The following is a 16,660-nucleotide window of genomic DNA, read 5'->3' as shown; positions in this document are numbered from 1 at the left end:
AGGTGGCGCTATACGACTTTTTTTGTTAAAAATTTCCCATATTTCACGGTTCACTGCACTCCACTAGTCACATCAAAACATTTTTTTCGCGCGAAGAACTTAAATCAGTGCAGATAATATCCAGTTTCAGGTTCTTGTCAATCAATTATACTGTTTAATTCAACTACGCAACAAGTAAGAAACAAATTGTGCATATTTTAGTGTAGTACACTGTCTATTGTATATAATAGGCCTATGCTTAGTTTTAGGTAGGCCTAGCCTACTACTCTAGTACTAGGCCTACTACTACTACAGCAGGCTAGCTAGGCTTAGGCCTAGCCTAGGTAGGCCTGAGTGAGGTAGCTAGGTTAGGCCTAGCTAGGTTAGTAGTACTAGAACTAGTAGGGCCTAGCCTAACTAGCTACTACTAAATAAAAAGGCCTAGCAAGTTAAGTAGGCCTATGCCAGGTAGGCTCTAGCTAGGCAAGGACTAGGAGGAGGCCTACCTAGTTAGGCTATATACTGCCCTGATTTACGAAAGGGCATTATCTCAATTTTTTTCAAAATTGAGATTTTTGTCTTACATGACTTTTGAGGGTATAATCTATCATTTAAACTTAACAGCTACCAACAATTTTTTCTATAAATATTAAAAATATTAAAAAAATTAAAATCTGTTTGGGCATTATCTTTATTCATACCTACAAAAAATTCAGTAGAAAGCATTATCTCAAAAAAACAATACACAACAGGAAATGATCGCTTGACTGCACACTGCAGCAGTAACAATTATCCAATCAGAGGTCGACTTGATGCATGCTAATTAGCACGCTTAAACTATGTTTGTAGATGTTAACTAAAATAAATTGAATACTTTTAATCAAATTATTGTATTTTAAAAATAAATTTATGCGGATACCAAACTAAAATGGAAGAACATGGCTGCAAAGGATATTTTCAAGAGCCTATTGAATGAGTAGGCCTAAGTTTAATACTTTTTATTACTTATGTCTTCGTTATTATCCTTGAAAATGTAAAAAAAGTTCAATGGTCATTTGTAGTGTTTCCAATTGATATTTAAATCAATGTCAAGTAACTTTTGTTATAAAACAATGGCATTGGGAAATTGGTATTTTAGTCTTTTGAATTACATTTTTTTTTGGGTGTGGCTGTAAGTAAGCGTAGTCATTACATTGAATTCCATTATATTGATTATTCCTTTACATTGATTATTCTATTACATATTAATATATTTGCATAATATTAATAAATTTGTACTTTTTATAGACAAAAAAATGTCTCATACCGACTTCTACGCATACCAAAACTTCATGATGTTAAAGAAGTACTCTTTAAAAAGCTTGAAACAAAATTATACTGGAAATGTGAATATATGGATACCAGTTATATGTCTAGAGAGTTTTTAAAGAAAAACAGGAACTCCACAAATTAAAAAAGACAACATAATAAAAAAATTGATTCCACAGAAAACTTGTGGAAGAATCCACCAACTTCAAACGTACGCAATCTGTTAAAAACGCATAAATATATCAAATACAAAACTTGTAAATATAATGCATACAGCAATAATCTGTATCAAGATAGAAAATGCGATAAATTACTGTAAATCGAGTTTTTATAAATGGTTGTTTTATGTTTTTGTCATCAAATTTCATGAAATCCTTCCAAAGCGAGCACCACCCCCACAAACACCCTCCCACCCCTCGCCCAACAGCCACATGTTACTCCCTCTCATTAACTTTACCTATCCCTACTGCAACATATTTGTCTTGTGCTATTAGATTAGTTTTGTAGTGTACATTCTAGGCCTCTAAGTCTATAGGATCCTAGTCGACATTCATCAATTATAAGTAAAACAGATTGGCCAGCAGGTATTTTCACAGGATCAGAAGAGGGGTCGTAACGGTAATATTGTTTCCTGAGTATGATATTACATTTTTATGTTACTATACTGAGGTTTATTTATATTTATTAGCGGCCGGCGCAATGTAAATGATTGTTTGGTCAGTATATATGGCTGTGGCCACAATTTTTAAAGTTGTGCGGTCGCGACCAATTTTTTAGGACCACATGGTTGTCAAGTAACTGGTGTGACATAAAAAAGGCCAACTTAAACTCATTTTTACTGCAGAATTACTTTTTTACTTGGCAGCTGCATTTTGAGTGGTGTTTTGTGAAAATTAATTGGTATATCGTTTTTAAAGAATTTACATCATGTTGCAATTTGATAGTAGAACTTTTAAGAGCTTTCAAAAGTACTGATGATTTTTTATGTACAGTTTGTAAAGCTCTGTCTACACGGTCAAACTTTATGTGACAAAAAATGTGATGTGTCCATATGTATTGATTAAAAGTTGATACAACACTTCAAAATTCAAAATTACGGTATAATTTGTTCTGCATTCAAACGTGTGTGGTCTAAAGCTCTGTCTACACTATCAAACTTTATGTGATGTGTCCATTTATGGACATGATGATGTCATATTCCTACCATATTTAAGCATATCACTATCATTTTTGGGCACATCACACATTTTTTGTCAAACTAATTTGATAGTGTAAACAGAGCTTCTGTCATTGAATTGCAGATACAGGTCTTTGAAGCAATTTAAAAAAGGCTGAGTATCAGCTAGTGAATGAAATGATACTGTAATAAAACACAAAAAATACCGTATGCCTATATCTCCCAGAGCACCTGATTTATTTATTTAATAAACCCAGTGGCCTATGACATGTATTCAGGCCTACAGGTATCTATGGCTACAGCAAAGTCTAAAATATTAAGTACTATACTTTATTGCTAGTTTTACAAAAATAGTTTTATGTTTATATTCTCTGCTCATTGACTATACTCTACTATCATCACCTTTTTGTAATATATATATATATATATATATATAAATCCAAAGGCAAATTACTGAAAAAATGACAATGCTGTGGGTATCAGTGACTGGATCTCAATGGAGATACAAAAAAAAAGCAAAAAGCTAAATCAAAGCGATAAGTAAAACAGCCAGAAAAGTTAGCAGAGCTTTCGGGCAACACTAGCCCTTCATCAGTGCAAGTGATATATATTTATATATATATATATATATATATAAATCCAAAGGCAATAACTGAAAAAATGACAATGCTGTGGGTATCAGTGGCTGGATCTCAATGGATATATAAAATATTTATAATTTTCTTATGCTATATTACAGTATTTTTAAAATACTAATCATCAACCTCCTTTATAATGTTATTCGAACAATGTTAAATGTTGAGAACCCTGCTTGTTTGTATTGCCACAGCTCGTGACCTATGACCTATTGATTGTCTTTTTGAATTAAAAAAAAAATTGTAAAGTAAATTTAACCAGCAAAGTTGAAAACAGAAAAAAAAACCTTTAAGAAATGTATGTTAATTTTAATCTGTGGCATCTCATGTCATACTGCACCAACTTTTTAACCAATAATTAAAAGTTTATCAACAACAAAATTTATAAATTTGCATTAAATACTTTTTGATACATTATCACCTACATTTAAATAAAAAAAACACCACAGTACAATATTTAGATCTATGCTACAAGATCTACTATAGAGATCAGCTAAAACATTATAATGTTATATTATATTTGATTTTATATATATATTTTGATTGATTTTATTTCCTTTTTTCCTTCTTTCATTGTTGGCTTTCTGTATATTTTTATATATATATATATATATTTATTTTTTATATCTTTGTTAATTTTCTGTTTTTATAGTTTATTTTGTATTTACTGTTTGTTTGAGGGTCCCTAATGATCAGCTGATGCTGGATGGACCACCCTCATAAAATATTGTTGAAATAAAATAAATAAAATAAATATTCTAATAAAAGTTCAATTTTTAGTTACAAACATTGTTTTGTTGGTAGTCATCAAACACTCTCTGCCACTCAGGTAGATCATTATTCTTCCAATTGTAATAATCATCTCTCCAGGATTTCTCTTGTTCAGGCAGATCAGCTGAAAAACAAAAAACAACGAAAACGATCAGCTGAGAAAGATCATAAAGAAATAGTTTTTCAAATGTAAGAGTACCACAGTCACAGACTAAAGATAGTCCAGAACTAAAGATAGTCCCCTTTCATGAATACAGGCCCTAGGAATTATCCCATGTTGTAATCTTTCTTTTTTGTTGTTGGCAATGTTTACCTTTTATACACAGTAAAAAATCATTCCTATTAATTTACAAAGCACAAAGACTATAGTCAGGTCATGATTCAATTACAGGTAGTTGGCGTGCAATAAATTTATAACAATTCAATAATTCATAACTAAAGGTAAACAACGCTACACTACCTGAATATTGTTCAAGTTTTGGTTGATATGAATTCCAGAAGGCACACTTGTCAGCACGATAAGCTCGATCAGAATGTGACATTATGTTGATATCTAGATATTGCAGTTCTGGGATGGTGTACTTTGGCCAGTTGACGAGGTCGTTGTCAAATGATGGATATGGTGTCTCACTTCCTCTGGAGTTTGGATCACTAGGTTCAAAAACGTTATCAATCATATGTCTGTCAAATTGTCTTTCTTAATAATATATACCAGTAGTTTAAACCTAAAATTCTTATATTAACTAAAATTGCTGTCTATGCCTTCATGTGATAATCTATTTTGTTTGGAGAATTAAACAAGACTCAAAGCTTACCCAGTTTTTGCAAAGTTTGTCCAATATCTCACAAATTCAACTGACACATTGCGATCAACATCATTAGGTTGCTCAAACTGGTACATGGAAGCATTAGGCAAAAATGGCAATCCGAACACAAATTGAAGTTCTTCACCGTGACCAGCTCTGAGCCAGTCAAACCCAACACCCATCGGAATATAAGGGGAGAACACAGAAACTGTTGGAACATGTGTCATAAGATAAACGTAGACATTGTTTCCTGCTGTAGAATGTGCACGTTGTACTACATCACTTGGACACAAGAATTGTGAATCTGTGGTCAGTTGAACAGTGGAATTGAAGTAATCTGCATCTGGGTTGTCTGCTGAAGACCAATCAGTGTATTCAAAATCAATAGAATCCATAATTAGCGGATTTACAGGCTCTTTAAGTAATATTGTTGGGATCAATTGAAGAAACTCAGCCTTTGAAAGGTTTGGAGTATTTGGAGAAGAGTAAACGGGATCGAAAAAAAGTAAGTATGTTCCTTCATCCTCATTGGTTCCAACGATGATAGTTGCATTTCGTTTAATCTCTCCATTTGTTATCAACACTTCTGGACTATCTTCCAGAAATAGTCCATCCACAACTGGTATTGGCACAACAGTCATCTTTTTAAAATAGAAATAATCAAATGTGTAATTAATTAATTGATTCTACAACACTATGGTAACATTTAGTCTAATTGTATAATATTTGACACTGTAGGCCTATGTACAGTACATGTGTGTGTTGCTGTTGAGACCTCCATGGTCAGATTTTGGGTCATGTTACTTACAACACCAAATAATATTTCGCTAAACATAAAGATGATAATAGAAGAGACCACAATGTACAGTACAGTATTTCATTATTATTTCAGTTTAAAATTGTTATTGGTATATACCTTGAATACCTTGAACCGTAGGACTTTAAGAACTTAGCTCATTTGTCCCTCCATTGTCATCAATGAGAACTCCTCAGTAACATATGGGCGAAACTTGAGATGGTAATAAAAGTTTATGTTTCAGTCACAGAAACAAGTTATAGTTTATATTAATCTTACCCCGACAGAAGCATTAAGTATCGCTTCAGCATCGATCCACTTCATACAGCTTACAAATGCCTTGCTCTCAGTATATTCACAGCCAACTTTCTTTCCAATGTCAATTGTCACTTCTACTGCCACTTCTCTTTCTATACTAGCCCAAGGACTCAAGGCTGTCCCACTCTGTATAATATGGTAATAATAAAGACAGTAAAATCTCACAAACTATTATAATTACTGTAGTTAGGCTGGGTTTTAGAATACATAAAAATAGTTAGCAAAGAAACTGAGGATGTTTGGTACATTTTTAGTTTTTAATAGGAGAGTTTCCAGTTCTCCATCCGGGGTCGTTAGAGTTGACTTTAATACATTGGTAGACAGCTGTTGGTAGAGTACATAAATAAAATTAAATAAAAATATAAACCTCTAAAATAGCTTGACTGAAATATGTCCAACTTCCCTTTGAAAGTAGATGATAGTCTACACTAGCAGATCCTGCACTTTCACCAAATATGGTAACACGCGATGGGTCCCCTCCAAATGCTGAAAAAAATAATTTGTTTAGATTTTTATTTTACAATATTTTGTTTAATAAATGTATCTTTTTACAATATTAAGCCGAATCGCTGTCTAGAACCTAGACTAGTACACTACAATACACCATTTTTTAAATATTTTATTTTCTATGTTCAACATTATATGAATAATATTTTATTTAATACCTCCAATATGTGTGTTCACCCATTTTAAAGCTTCTTGTTGATCAAATAGTCCCATGTTGCCTGGATAGTCCTCATCACCTAAATAATAATGAATTGATGGAATAAAAAAAAACTTTAAATAAAACTAAATTGTTAAAAGTCCTTTTGATACACCTTAAAGGTTAATAGTCTAGGACCTGGGTCAGATTTGTATGCATTTAATTTAGGAGAGATTATCTCAACTGTTATAGGATAATTTGATCCCAAGGAACAACATGGGATATGTGCCAAATTTGCTATCCGGGGCGAACATGCCCAAAACCGGGGTCAAAGGTTAAAAATGTGTGGTTCTTATATCTCGACAACCACTTGTGGTATAGATTTGGTTTTGGTGTCAAATTATTCAGAATATAAATATTTATATTCGGTCTAACACAACTTTTAGCGAAAAAATGACCGGAAATGCTTTTACTGACCTTTGACCCAAAAATGACCAAAAAACACATTTTCGGGTTAAATTAATCTTTAAAATGCAAATGGACAAACTGTATGGTATCAAATGAAAGCATACATAATGTGTTACCCACTGCTACCCAACTTGTATTGAAAATATTTAATTATGAAGCTAATTGTATGGAAAATGTGCATATTTTGATTACTTTTATAGAAAAAATGAATATTTGGTAGCGTAATTGTTATGTTTATTTATATAATATTAAATAATTTAAGTGTTTGGAAAAACTATTTGGTATCAAATGAAAGCCCATAAAATATTCTATCCATTGCTACCCAACTCGTATTAAAAATCTGTAATTATGATGCTAATTTTGTTAAAAATGTGCATATTTTATTATTTTTTTACAAAAATGAGTATATTAAATAGTGTAAATTTATTTTGGTTTATTTATAATATTAAATAATTCAAATGTTCTTTTGGTGTCAAATTGATCAGAATATACATATTTATATTCAGTCTAACACAACTTTTAGCGAAAAAATGACCGGAAATGCTTCTACTGACCTTTGACCCCAAAATGACCAAAAACACATTTTCTGGTTAAATTATTCTTTAAAATGGCAATGGACAAACTGTATGGTATCAAATGAAAGCATACACAATATGCTACCCATTGCTTCCCAACTTGTATTGAAGATTGTTAATTATGAAGCTAATTGTATGGAAAATGTGCATATTTTGATTACTTTTATAGAAAAAATGAATATTTGGTAGCGTAATTGTTATGTTTATTTATATAATATTAAATAATTTAAGTGTTTGGAAAAACTATTTGGTATCAAATGAAAGCCTATAAAATATTCTATCCATTGCTACCAAACTTGTATTAAAAATATGTAATTATAATGCTAATTTTGTTAAAAATGTGCAAATTTTATAATTTTGTTACAAAAATGAGTATATTAAATAGTGGAAATTTATTTTGGTTTATTTATAATATTAAATAATTCAAGTGTATGTAATTGTGTGTCATTTTTTGTTAAAAGCAAAATTCCAGCTGATTTAGTTTCTCTAAGTTGTAAAGTAAAAAAAAAAAAAGATGTTTTCTAAAAAAGCTTAAAGATGTATTGTCCCCCAAAAACATGAAAAATGAAGATTAATTAAATCAGACTTTGAATAGGTTATTTTGTAGTTTTAATAAAGTGAATCACTTCCGTAAAAAAAAAACGGAGAAAAATAATGTTTTCACTTATAAAATAACATGATAAATGGTTACATTCAACCAAAAATCCATTGGCTGGCAGCCAATTTGACCATTTTTTGCCTTAAATTCCAGTTTTTTCAGGTAAATAAATTTTTTTGTTGATCCAATTTTTGGTCGAAGTCAATAACTATTATGTGACATTAAAATGGCATATTCAACAAAAAAATTTTATTTATTTTTTTTTCAGGGGAACAATACATCTTTAAGGGTGTCAAATCCAAGATGTCCACCAATAAATGTAGTACCATATTGGACAAAGTAACACCCGATATGAATAATATTTTTAGTTAAAATTAATGTCATATAGTCTAGGACCTGGGTTAGATTTGTATGAATTTAATTTAGGAGAGAATATCTCAACTGTTATAGGATAATTTGATCTACCCTTAGCCTAGATAAAAAAATACAACATAATTAATATCTAAAAGTGATAAAACAATAAAAATTGGTTCAAAATGCTTGGTAAATTTACCAAGATATTCCAAACACTTGAATTATTTAATATTATAAATAAACCAAAATAAATTTCCACTATTTAATATACAGTACTTATTTTTGTAAAATAATTATAAAATATGCACATTTTTTACAAAATTAGCATCATAATTACAGATTTTTAATACAAGTTGGGTAGCAATGGATAGAATATTTTATGGGCTTTCATTTGATACCAAATAGTTTTTCCAAACACTTAAATTATTTAATATTATATAAATAAACATAACAATTACACTACCAAATATTCATTTTTTCTATAAAAGTAATCAAATTAAGCACATTTTCCATACAATTAGCTTCATAATTAAAATTTTTCAATACAAGTTTGATAGCAATGGGTAGCATATTGTGTATGCTTTTATTTGATACCATACAGTTTGTCTATTTGCATTTTAAAGAATAATTTAACCCGAAAATGTGTTTTTGGTCATTTTGGGGTCAAAGGTCAGTAGAAGCATTTCCGGTCATTTTTTCGCTAAAAGTTGTGTTAGACTGAATATAAATATGTATATTATGAACAATTTGACACCAAAAGAACATTTGAATTATTTAATATTATAAATAAACCAAAATAAATTTACACTATTTAATATACTCATTTTTGTAAAAAAATAATAAAATATGCACATTTTTAACAAAATTAGCATCATAAATACAGATTTTTAATACAAGTTGGGTAGAAATGGATAGAATATTTTATGGGCTTTCATTTGATACCAAATAGTTTTTCCAAACACTTAAATTATTTAATATTATATAAATAAACATAACAATTACGCTACCAAATATTCATTTTTTCTATAAAATTAATCAAAATATGCACATTTTCCATACAATTAGCTTCATAATTAAATATTTTCAATACAAGTTGGGTAGCAGTGGGTAGCACATTATGTATGCTTTCATTTGATACCATACAGTTTGTCCATTTGCATTTTAAAGATTAATTTAACCCGAAAATGTGTTTTTTGGTCATTTTTGGGTCAAAGGTCAGTAAAAGCATTTCCGGTCATTTTTTCGGTAAAAGTTGTGTTAGACCGAATATAAATATGTATATTCTGAACAATTTGTCACCAAAACCAAATCTGTACGACAAGTGGTTGTCGAGATATAAGAACCACACATTTTTAACCTTTGACCCCAGTTTTGGGCATGTTCGCCCCGGATAGCAAATTTGGCACATATCCCATGTTGTTCCTTGGGGTCAAATTATCCTATAACAGTTGAGATATTCTCTCCTAAATTAAATGCATACAAATCTGACCCAGGTCCTAGACTATAAATATTTCATTTGAAAAAATGCTAATATTTATTGCCAACAAAAAAAAAATCCGAAAAAATTAAGGAAACTAAGAGTGTACAATACCAGTTGTAAGAAAGCCAAAGAAGTTCAGTCTGTAGTTGATAGTTACGATGATGACATCACCAGCGGCAGATAACGGCAATCCAGAATAAATCTCTAAAGAGGCAGTACCAGTTAGAAATGCACCTCCGTGGATGAAGACCATTACTGCAGCATTCTCGGGCTGAAATTGAGATTTCCTTTTATTTAGCATGTAAAGATGTTTCTTAAAGAAGGGTGCCATTTATTATTTGATTATTGATTAAGGTAGATAAATGATGTAGACTACAGAACCTCTGAATACTACATGTATCTATGACCACAATAGTGCAATACTTAATTAAACAAGATAGAAGTTTAATTTATCATTTGTTTCCGAATTGATAATTAACTAATTGTCTGTGTGTTGTATTATGAATAGCATGACTACTCCACCTGATGTTTAAGATAAATGTCAAGTCATTCCTACCTTTGTTTGAGGTGAAAAGATATTCAAGTACAAACAGTCATCTTTGCCTTCAGTTACATATGGAGAAGGAGACTGCAGACACGATGCACCATATTCTGTTGCATTCAATGTTCCATCCCAAGGTTCTTTGGGTCGTGGCTTCTCAAACCGATACTCACCAACTGGTGGTTCAGCGAATGGAATACCTTTGTATACATCGATACTCTTATCAACTTTTAAGTATGAATCTTCTTTAAAAATGATTGTCTCACCAGCAATAACCCCTAAAGTTGTTGATACTTGTGGAGATTGTGAGAAAACTAGAGCAGACGTTATAGAAGAAAAGATCAACGACTTGACGATTATGGACTCCATGTTGATTGTACCCTGTTCTGCTAGTTACTGATTTGACACGATTACATTTTAAATTGTGCTTTGTCATTTCCATGTATTTGTATTGATTTACATTACTTGGAATGCTAAACTAAACAATCTAATTGTTGAATAGCATTACATGGTTCACATACTCTTATGGTTAGAGGTTAATAACATTATCAGGAATAATATGTCATAAATCTATGAAACTTGTAGGCCTACTTTTAGTCCTCTTTATTTTACAACAAAGGATAATTAAAGCTCGGAAGTAAAACTAAATTTTTTTGTAGAATTGTTTAATATTCATAGAAACAATCGGTTTCACCCCATAAAGCTCTGTTTACACTATTAAACTTTATTATGTGACAACAAAATGTGATGTGCCCATATATGGACATGATGATGTCATATCACTACCATATTTGGGCACATATCAGTTTGATAGTGTAGACAGAGCTTACACAGGTTTCTATAACTTTACAATAAAGTGCGAACAGGAAATCAGTGAACATTACCCATGTACTTACAAGTAAAGTATGTGGTTTAGTGTGATGTACAGTATGCCACCTTTGTGTATAGGCATACGCTTTTGTTCATAAGTATAATTGTGGTATCTCAATTATAAATGGTTCTTGATTTCAGGCTTTATGTTTTCTATTATTTTGAAAACAAGTTTACAATTACAAAAGACTATCCACACTTGTGTACACAAATTGTAAATCAAAGACAGTAAATTGATATTTAACAGATATTTGAAGCAATATGTAGTCTGTAGTGAAGAAATTAAAATAAAACACAAACAAATATGTCCCTCACCTATAATCTGTTTATTTTCTCATATCAGCCTGTGATATGCTTTCATGGCTGTCTATGGTTACAAAATCAGGAAGGCCTAAAATTGTTTGTATGTATGTATACTTTCTTAGTGTCATTAAATTTAAATGGTATGTGCCCTGTGCAAATACCATTGATACCAACTATACCATCTACAGTATCTATATACACTGTGTATTTGACTATACTGTATCATCACCTTTATAGTATGTTATTTTATTTTATGACACATGTCATACTGAACCACTACTAACTAAAAATAACATGATCAATTGAAAAAAGTTTTCTTTTTGTATATTTGTTGGAGATGATTTCATTTACTAATTTCCGTTGCAATCTTTGTTTTGTTCGTAATCATCAAAAGCCTTCTGCCATTCAGGTAGATCATTATTCTTCCAGTTGTAATAATCATCTCTCCAAGATTTCTCTTGTTCAGGCAGATCAGCTGAGAGAAAACAAACACACCATCAAATATGAAAGATAAATAAGTAGAAGTGACGTGAGGTTAAATTAATTTTTACATTCTGTAGTTACAAATTCAGACTTTCAAGACTACCAGGAATGTTCACTATTACCAGGATTCCCTGTTGTATTCTTCGTTGCAGGATGGAGTTTATTTTTTTGATGTATTACCTTTTAGTTTTATACACAGTATTTACAAATCTTTCCTATAAGGCACACACACAAACAGGCATATTCTTATCCAATTACAGTACTTGGTGTGCACAGGGAAGAGTGTAATTTAACTCTTCCCTGGTGTGCAATCTCCATAATTATAACTGAAGATAAACAACTCTACACTACCTGAATATTGTTCAAGTTTTGGTTGATATGAATTCCAGAAGGCACACTTGTCAGCACGATAAGCTCGATCAGAATGTGACATTATGTTGATATCTAGATATTGCAGTTCCGGAATGGTGTACTTTGGCCAGTTGACGAGGTTGTTGTCAAATGATGAATCTGGTGTCTCACTTTCTCTTGAGTTTGGATCACTGGAGGTTTAAAAATATTGTTAAAATTATGTCTGTTAAATGGTCATTACCAATTTTCAATACCACCGAAAAAGTATCTCTTCATATATTTAAAAATTAGGTTGGTCTTTCTATCGCACTAACACAATATGGCTTTCCTATGTTTTTTTATATTTCATACGCATCCAACAGCGAGTAACTTGCCAATTACAGGATAGATACATTATTTAATAATGTATCATGCTTATCAACTAAGTTACATTTAAAGGTTAGGAGTGGAGTTGAAAGTTGTGAGTTACAACCCTGGCACTGGGTAAGATTTGAACCTTGGACCTTGGGATTGGAAGGCAAGTGTGTTAACCACCAAGCTCCAGCTCCACTACTAAGCCTACTTAATGTTTGAAGAAATATTCAAAACTCAAATTGGTCTTACCCATTTTTTGCAAAGTTTGTCCAATACCTCATGAATTCAACTGACACATTGCGATCAGCATCACTGGGCTGTTCAACTTGGTACACTGAAGAATTAACAACAAATGGGGTTCCGAACACAAATTGAAGTTCTTCAACATGCCCAGCTCCAATCCATTCAAGTTTAAACCCATATGGATAAGAGAAAGAGGAGAATAGAGATACTGTTGGAACATGTGTCATTAGATAAACATAGACAATGTTTCCTGCTGTAGAATGTGCTCGCTCGACTGCATCACTTGGACACAAGAATTGTGAATCTGTACCAACTTGAACACCAGAATCAAAGTAATCTGCATCTGGATTATCTGCTGAAGACCAGTCTGTGTATTCAAAATCAATTGAATCGATAATTAGCGGATTCATAACTCCTGGTACTAATATTGTAGGGATAAGTTGAAGAAACGTGGATTTTGAAACTGTTGGAGTATTTGGAGAAAAGTAAACAGGATCTGATAAAAATAAGTATGTTCCTTCGTCCTTATTGGTTCCAATGATGATAGTTGCATTTCTTTTAAACTCTCCATTTGTTATCAACACCTCTGGACTGTCTTCCAGAAATAGTCCATCCACAACTGGTATTGGAATGTTAGTAGTCTTTAAAAATAAAATATATTTTTGTTAAACTTTAGGAATACATAATGGTAAAGTGACATTAATACTACTGTAAATATCAATGTGTCTATTGATGTTATGGTCAGATTTTGTACTTTATAAAGTCTCCAGAGACCCAAATAATTCAATATTTTTAAATAAAAGGCCATAATATAAACTGTAGTTACAGTGTACAGTTATTAATAATTATTCTATGATCTGTTGAAAAAATAATTTTTTGAGTAGTGTATATTAGTATTTAACAATCTAGACTGAGTTGAAATTTCAGACTTTGGGGACATGTTATATTTTATATATCATTATCCATACCCCGACAGAAGCATTAAGTATTGCATCAGCATCGATGCCCTTCATACAGCTTACAAACGCCTTGCTCTCAGTATATTCACAGCCAACTTTCTTTCCAATGTCAATTGTCACTTCTGCTGCCACTTCCCTTTCTATACTAGCCCAAGGACTCAAGGTTGTTCCACTCTGTAAATATTGTATAATATTAATAATACAGTAAGTAGAATCTTCCTTGAAAAACTTACACTGATTTTTAGTCGGTGGGTTGGTCGGTAAACACTAACTTGATCACGCGACTGCAGCCATGTATATGGCCTTTTTGGACTGTACATTTAAAAAGAGCTGAGCAAATAACTGAGGGATGTGTTTTTAATGTTTGGGACTTTATTTACATTTCTGGTTTAGGTAAGTTTCTGGTATAAGGTGGAGTTTCTGGTATAAGGTGGAGTTTCTGGTATAAGGTGGAGTTTCTGGTTTCATTAATACTGTGCAGAGGAGAATTTACTTGATCAATTGATTCATGAAGACTAATCAAATGAAGATAAAAATATGCCCGCAGTACCTCTAAAATAGCTTGACTGAAATAGGTCCAACTTCTCTTTGAAAGTAGATGATAGTCTACACTAGCAGATCCTGCACTTTCACCAAATATTGTAACACGATATGGATCTCCTCCAAATGCTGACAAAATTTAAATGATATTATTATTTTAGGTTTTTACAAGTTTCTTTTTCTGTCTGCATGATTGTTACTGTTATGCTTCAAAACAGATAATTTGTTCAACATATAGCTCTTCCTCCCAAGTTATGACCATTTTACTGTATCATTGGAGCACACTACATTAATATTTACCTCCAATATGCGTGTTCACCCATTTTAAAGCTTCTTGTTGATCAAATAGTCCCATGTTGCCTGGATAGTCCTCATCATCTGAAAATGATAAGTATAGTATAGTATATTCATCATAAACTGTTTACTGTTGTGCAATAAAATTGTTATTATAAATGCCAAAACATAATATCTGGAAGCATGTTATTTGTCTTCATATGTTATTTAAAATTGCTAAATAGGTATATAATACTGTACAATACCAGTTGTAAGAAAGCCAAAAAAGTTCAGTCTGTAGTTGATAGTTACGATGATGACATCACCAGTGGCAGCTAATTGCACTCCAGAATAATCTTCAGTAGAGGCAGTGCCAGTTGTAAATCCACCTCCATGAATGAATACCATAACTGCAGCTTTCGGAGGCTGAAATTATTTTGTTTAATAATTTTAAACGAGGTTCTTTATGGTATGAAAATTGAGTTGGATAAATTAGGGTTGATGCTTTATCCTAATACTTACTCAAGAGTCAAAGCTAAATGGAAATTTATTAACCTAATCAAATACTATGTTCACGTTTCAGAGTTTCATATTGTAGTTACTGTAAGGAGAATTAGCAAACTATTCCAGACGTACAGTACGTTCACAATTATCTACTTAAATACTTAAGTCATTCCTACCTTTGTTTGAGATGAAAATATGTTCAAGTACAAACAGTCATCTTTGCCTTCAGTTACATATGGAGAAGGAGACTGCAGACACGATGCACCATATTCTGTTGCATTCAATGTTCCATCCCAAGGTTCTTTGGGTCGTGGCTTCTCAAATCGATACTCACCAACTGGTGGTTCAGCGAATGGAATACCTTTGTATATATCAATGTTCTTATCAACTTTTAAGTACGAATCTTCTTTAAAGTTGATTGTCTCACCAGTAATAACCCCTAAAGTTGTTGATACTTGTGGAGATTGTGAGAAAACTACAACAGTTATAGAAGATATAAGCAGCGACTTGATAATTATGGACTCCATATTTTGCTTCTACACTGTTCACTGTTCTGTTAATAACTATTCATTGTATAGCTCATCCACTTAAATTTTTTATTGTGCCATTTTCATTCACAAGTAAACTAGACTAAACCATTTCATTGTTTCCTGATATGGGTCAGAGCATTCTGCCACATTTTATGGTCAGAGCATGGAGGAATTATTTAGACCTCCATGGTCAGAGGATATATTCTAAAATCACAATGGAATATATATATATGTATAGTTTAATTTGGTTTCAGGGGTGTTTATTTTTCAGGGCCTCTTCTTGTAGATAACAATAGGATGCATTCAACACCACAAATTTCTAAAAGTATAGTGTGCAGTTGCATTGTGAATGTGCAGTGGAGTGAACATGCACTTTTAACAAATGTTTATTGCTAGTGTTTTTTAGGCAAAAGCTGCTGTTCACAATCATCAATACAAGCTTAAAAAGATAATAATACATTTGAAATTGAATTTGTAAATAAAGCAGTAGCAATGTCAACATATTTGAGTGCTGGGACAAGTATCAATAAAAATAAAAAGAATATTTCCCTCACATAAATCTATTTATATATATACTCGACCTCTGACATGCATTCATGTTAAATGGTGCATGGTCTGTTCACATACCACCACTGGGCTCACTATTTAAATAGTTTGATTTATTATAATTATCCATAATAGAAAAGAACAGAATTTTTACTGTATAAAAAAATTTAAATGGAATTAAAGGAACCAACAAAAAGCTAATCAGAATCGTTAATATTTATCATCATCTTTTTTATAATGTATGTATTTTCATTT

General features: G+C 31.6%; 3 protein-coding genes across 4 annotated transcripts in view; 1 reads left to right on the top strand and 2 right to left on the bottom strand.

Moving 5' to 3' along the window:
• The first annotated feature begins 92 nt into the window (after positions 1-92).
• LOC144839930 (PMS1 protein homolog 1-like) overlaps positions 93-16,660 on the top strand; it is a 33,323-nt gene continuing 16,755 nt past the window's right edge. Inside the window, exon 1 of one of the 2 annotated variants that reach the window (XM_078695513.1) lies at positions 93-174. The gene's annotated coding sequence lies outside the window, so the exon portion shown is untranslated. The remainder of the gene's footprint in view (positions 175-16,660) is intronic. The other variant, XM_078695514.1, reaches the window with a different exon arrangement.
• Positions 2,691-10,842, bottom strand: LOC144839941 (cholinesterase-like). Its single transcript, XM_078695528.1, has 9 exons — positions 10,465-10,842; positions 10,020-10,179; positions 6,456-6,533; positions 6,158-6,276; positions 5,752-5,916; positions 4,686-5,317; positions 4,331-4,521; positions 3,858-3,994; positions 2,691-3,620 (listed from the first exon to the last, which is right to left on the bottom strand). The coding sequence occupies exons 1-8, from the start codon at positions 10,816-10,818 to the stop codon at positions 3,876-3,878; spliced, it is 1,818 nt and encodes a 605-aa protein (XP_078551654.1). The 5' UTR covers positions 10,819-10,842; the 3' UTR covers positions 2,691-3,620; positions 3,858-3,875.
• LOC144839940 (cholinesterase-like) lies at positions 11,629-15,893 on the bottom strand. The gene is made up of 8 exons (XM_078695527.1): positions 15,506-15,893; positions 15,092-15,251; positions 14,853-14,930; positions 14,563-14,681; positions 14,022-14,186; positions 13,060-13,694; positions 12,457-12,647; positions 11,629-12,097 (listed from the first exon to the last, which is right to left on the bottom strand). The coding sequence occupies exons 1-8, from the start codon at positions 15,854-15,856 to the stop codon at positions 11,973-11,975; spliced, it is 1,824 nt and encodes a 607-aa protein (XP_078551653.1). The 5' UTR covers positions 15,857-15,893; the 3' UTR covers positions 11,629-11,972.

The sequence above is a fragment of the Antedon bifida genome, chromosome 4, assembly GCF_963402885.1.
Source record: "Antedon bifida chromosome 4, ecAntBifi1.1, whole genome shotgun sequence".
In the NCBI taxonomy this organism is placed as follows: Eukaryota; Metazoa; Echinodermata; class Crinoidea; order Comatulida; family Antedonidae; genus Antedon; species Antedon bifida.
The sequence above is the reverse complement of the archived record's forward strand: the minus strand, read 5'-3'. Positions and strand labels throughout refer to the sequence as shown.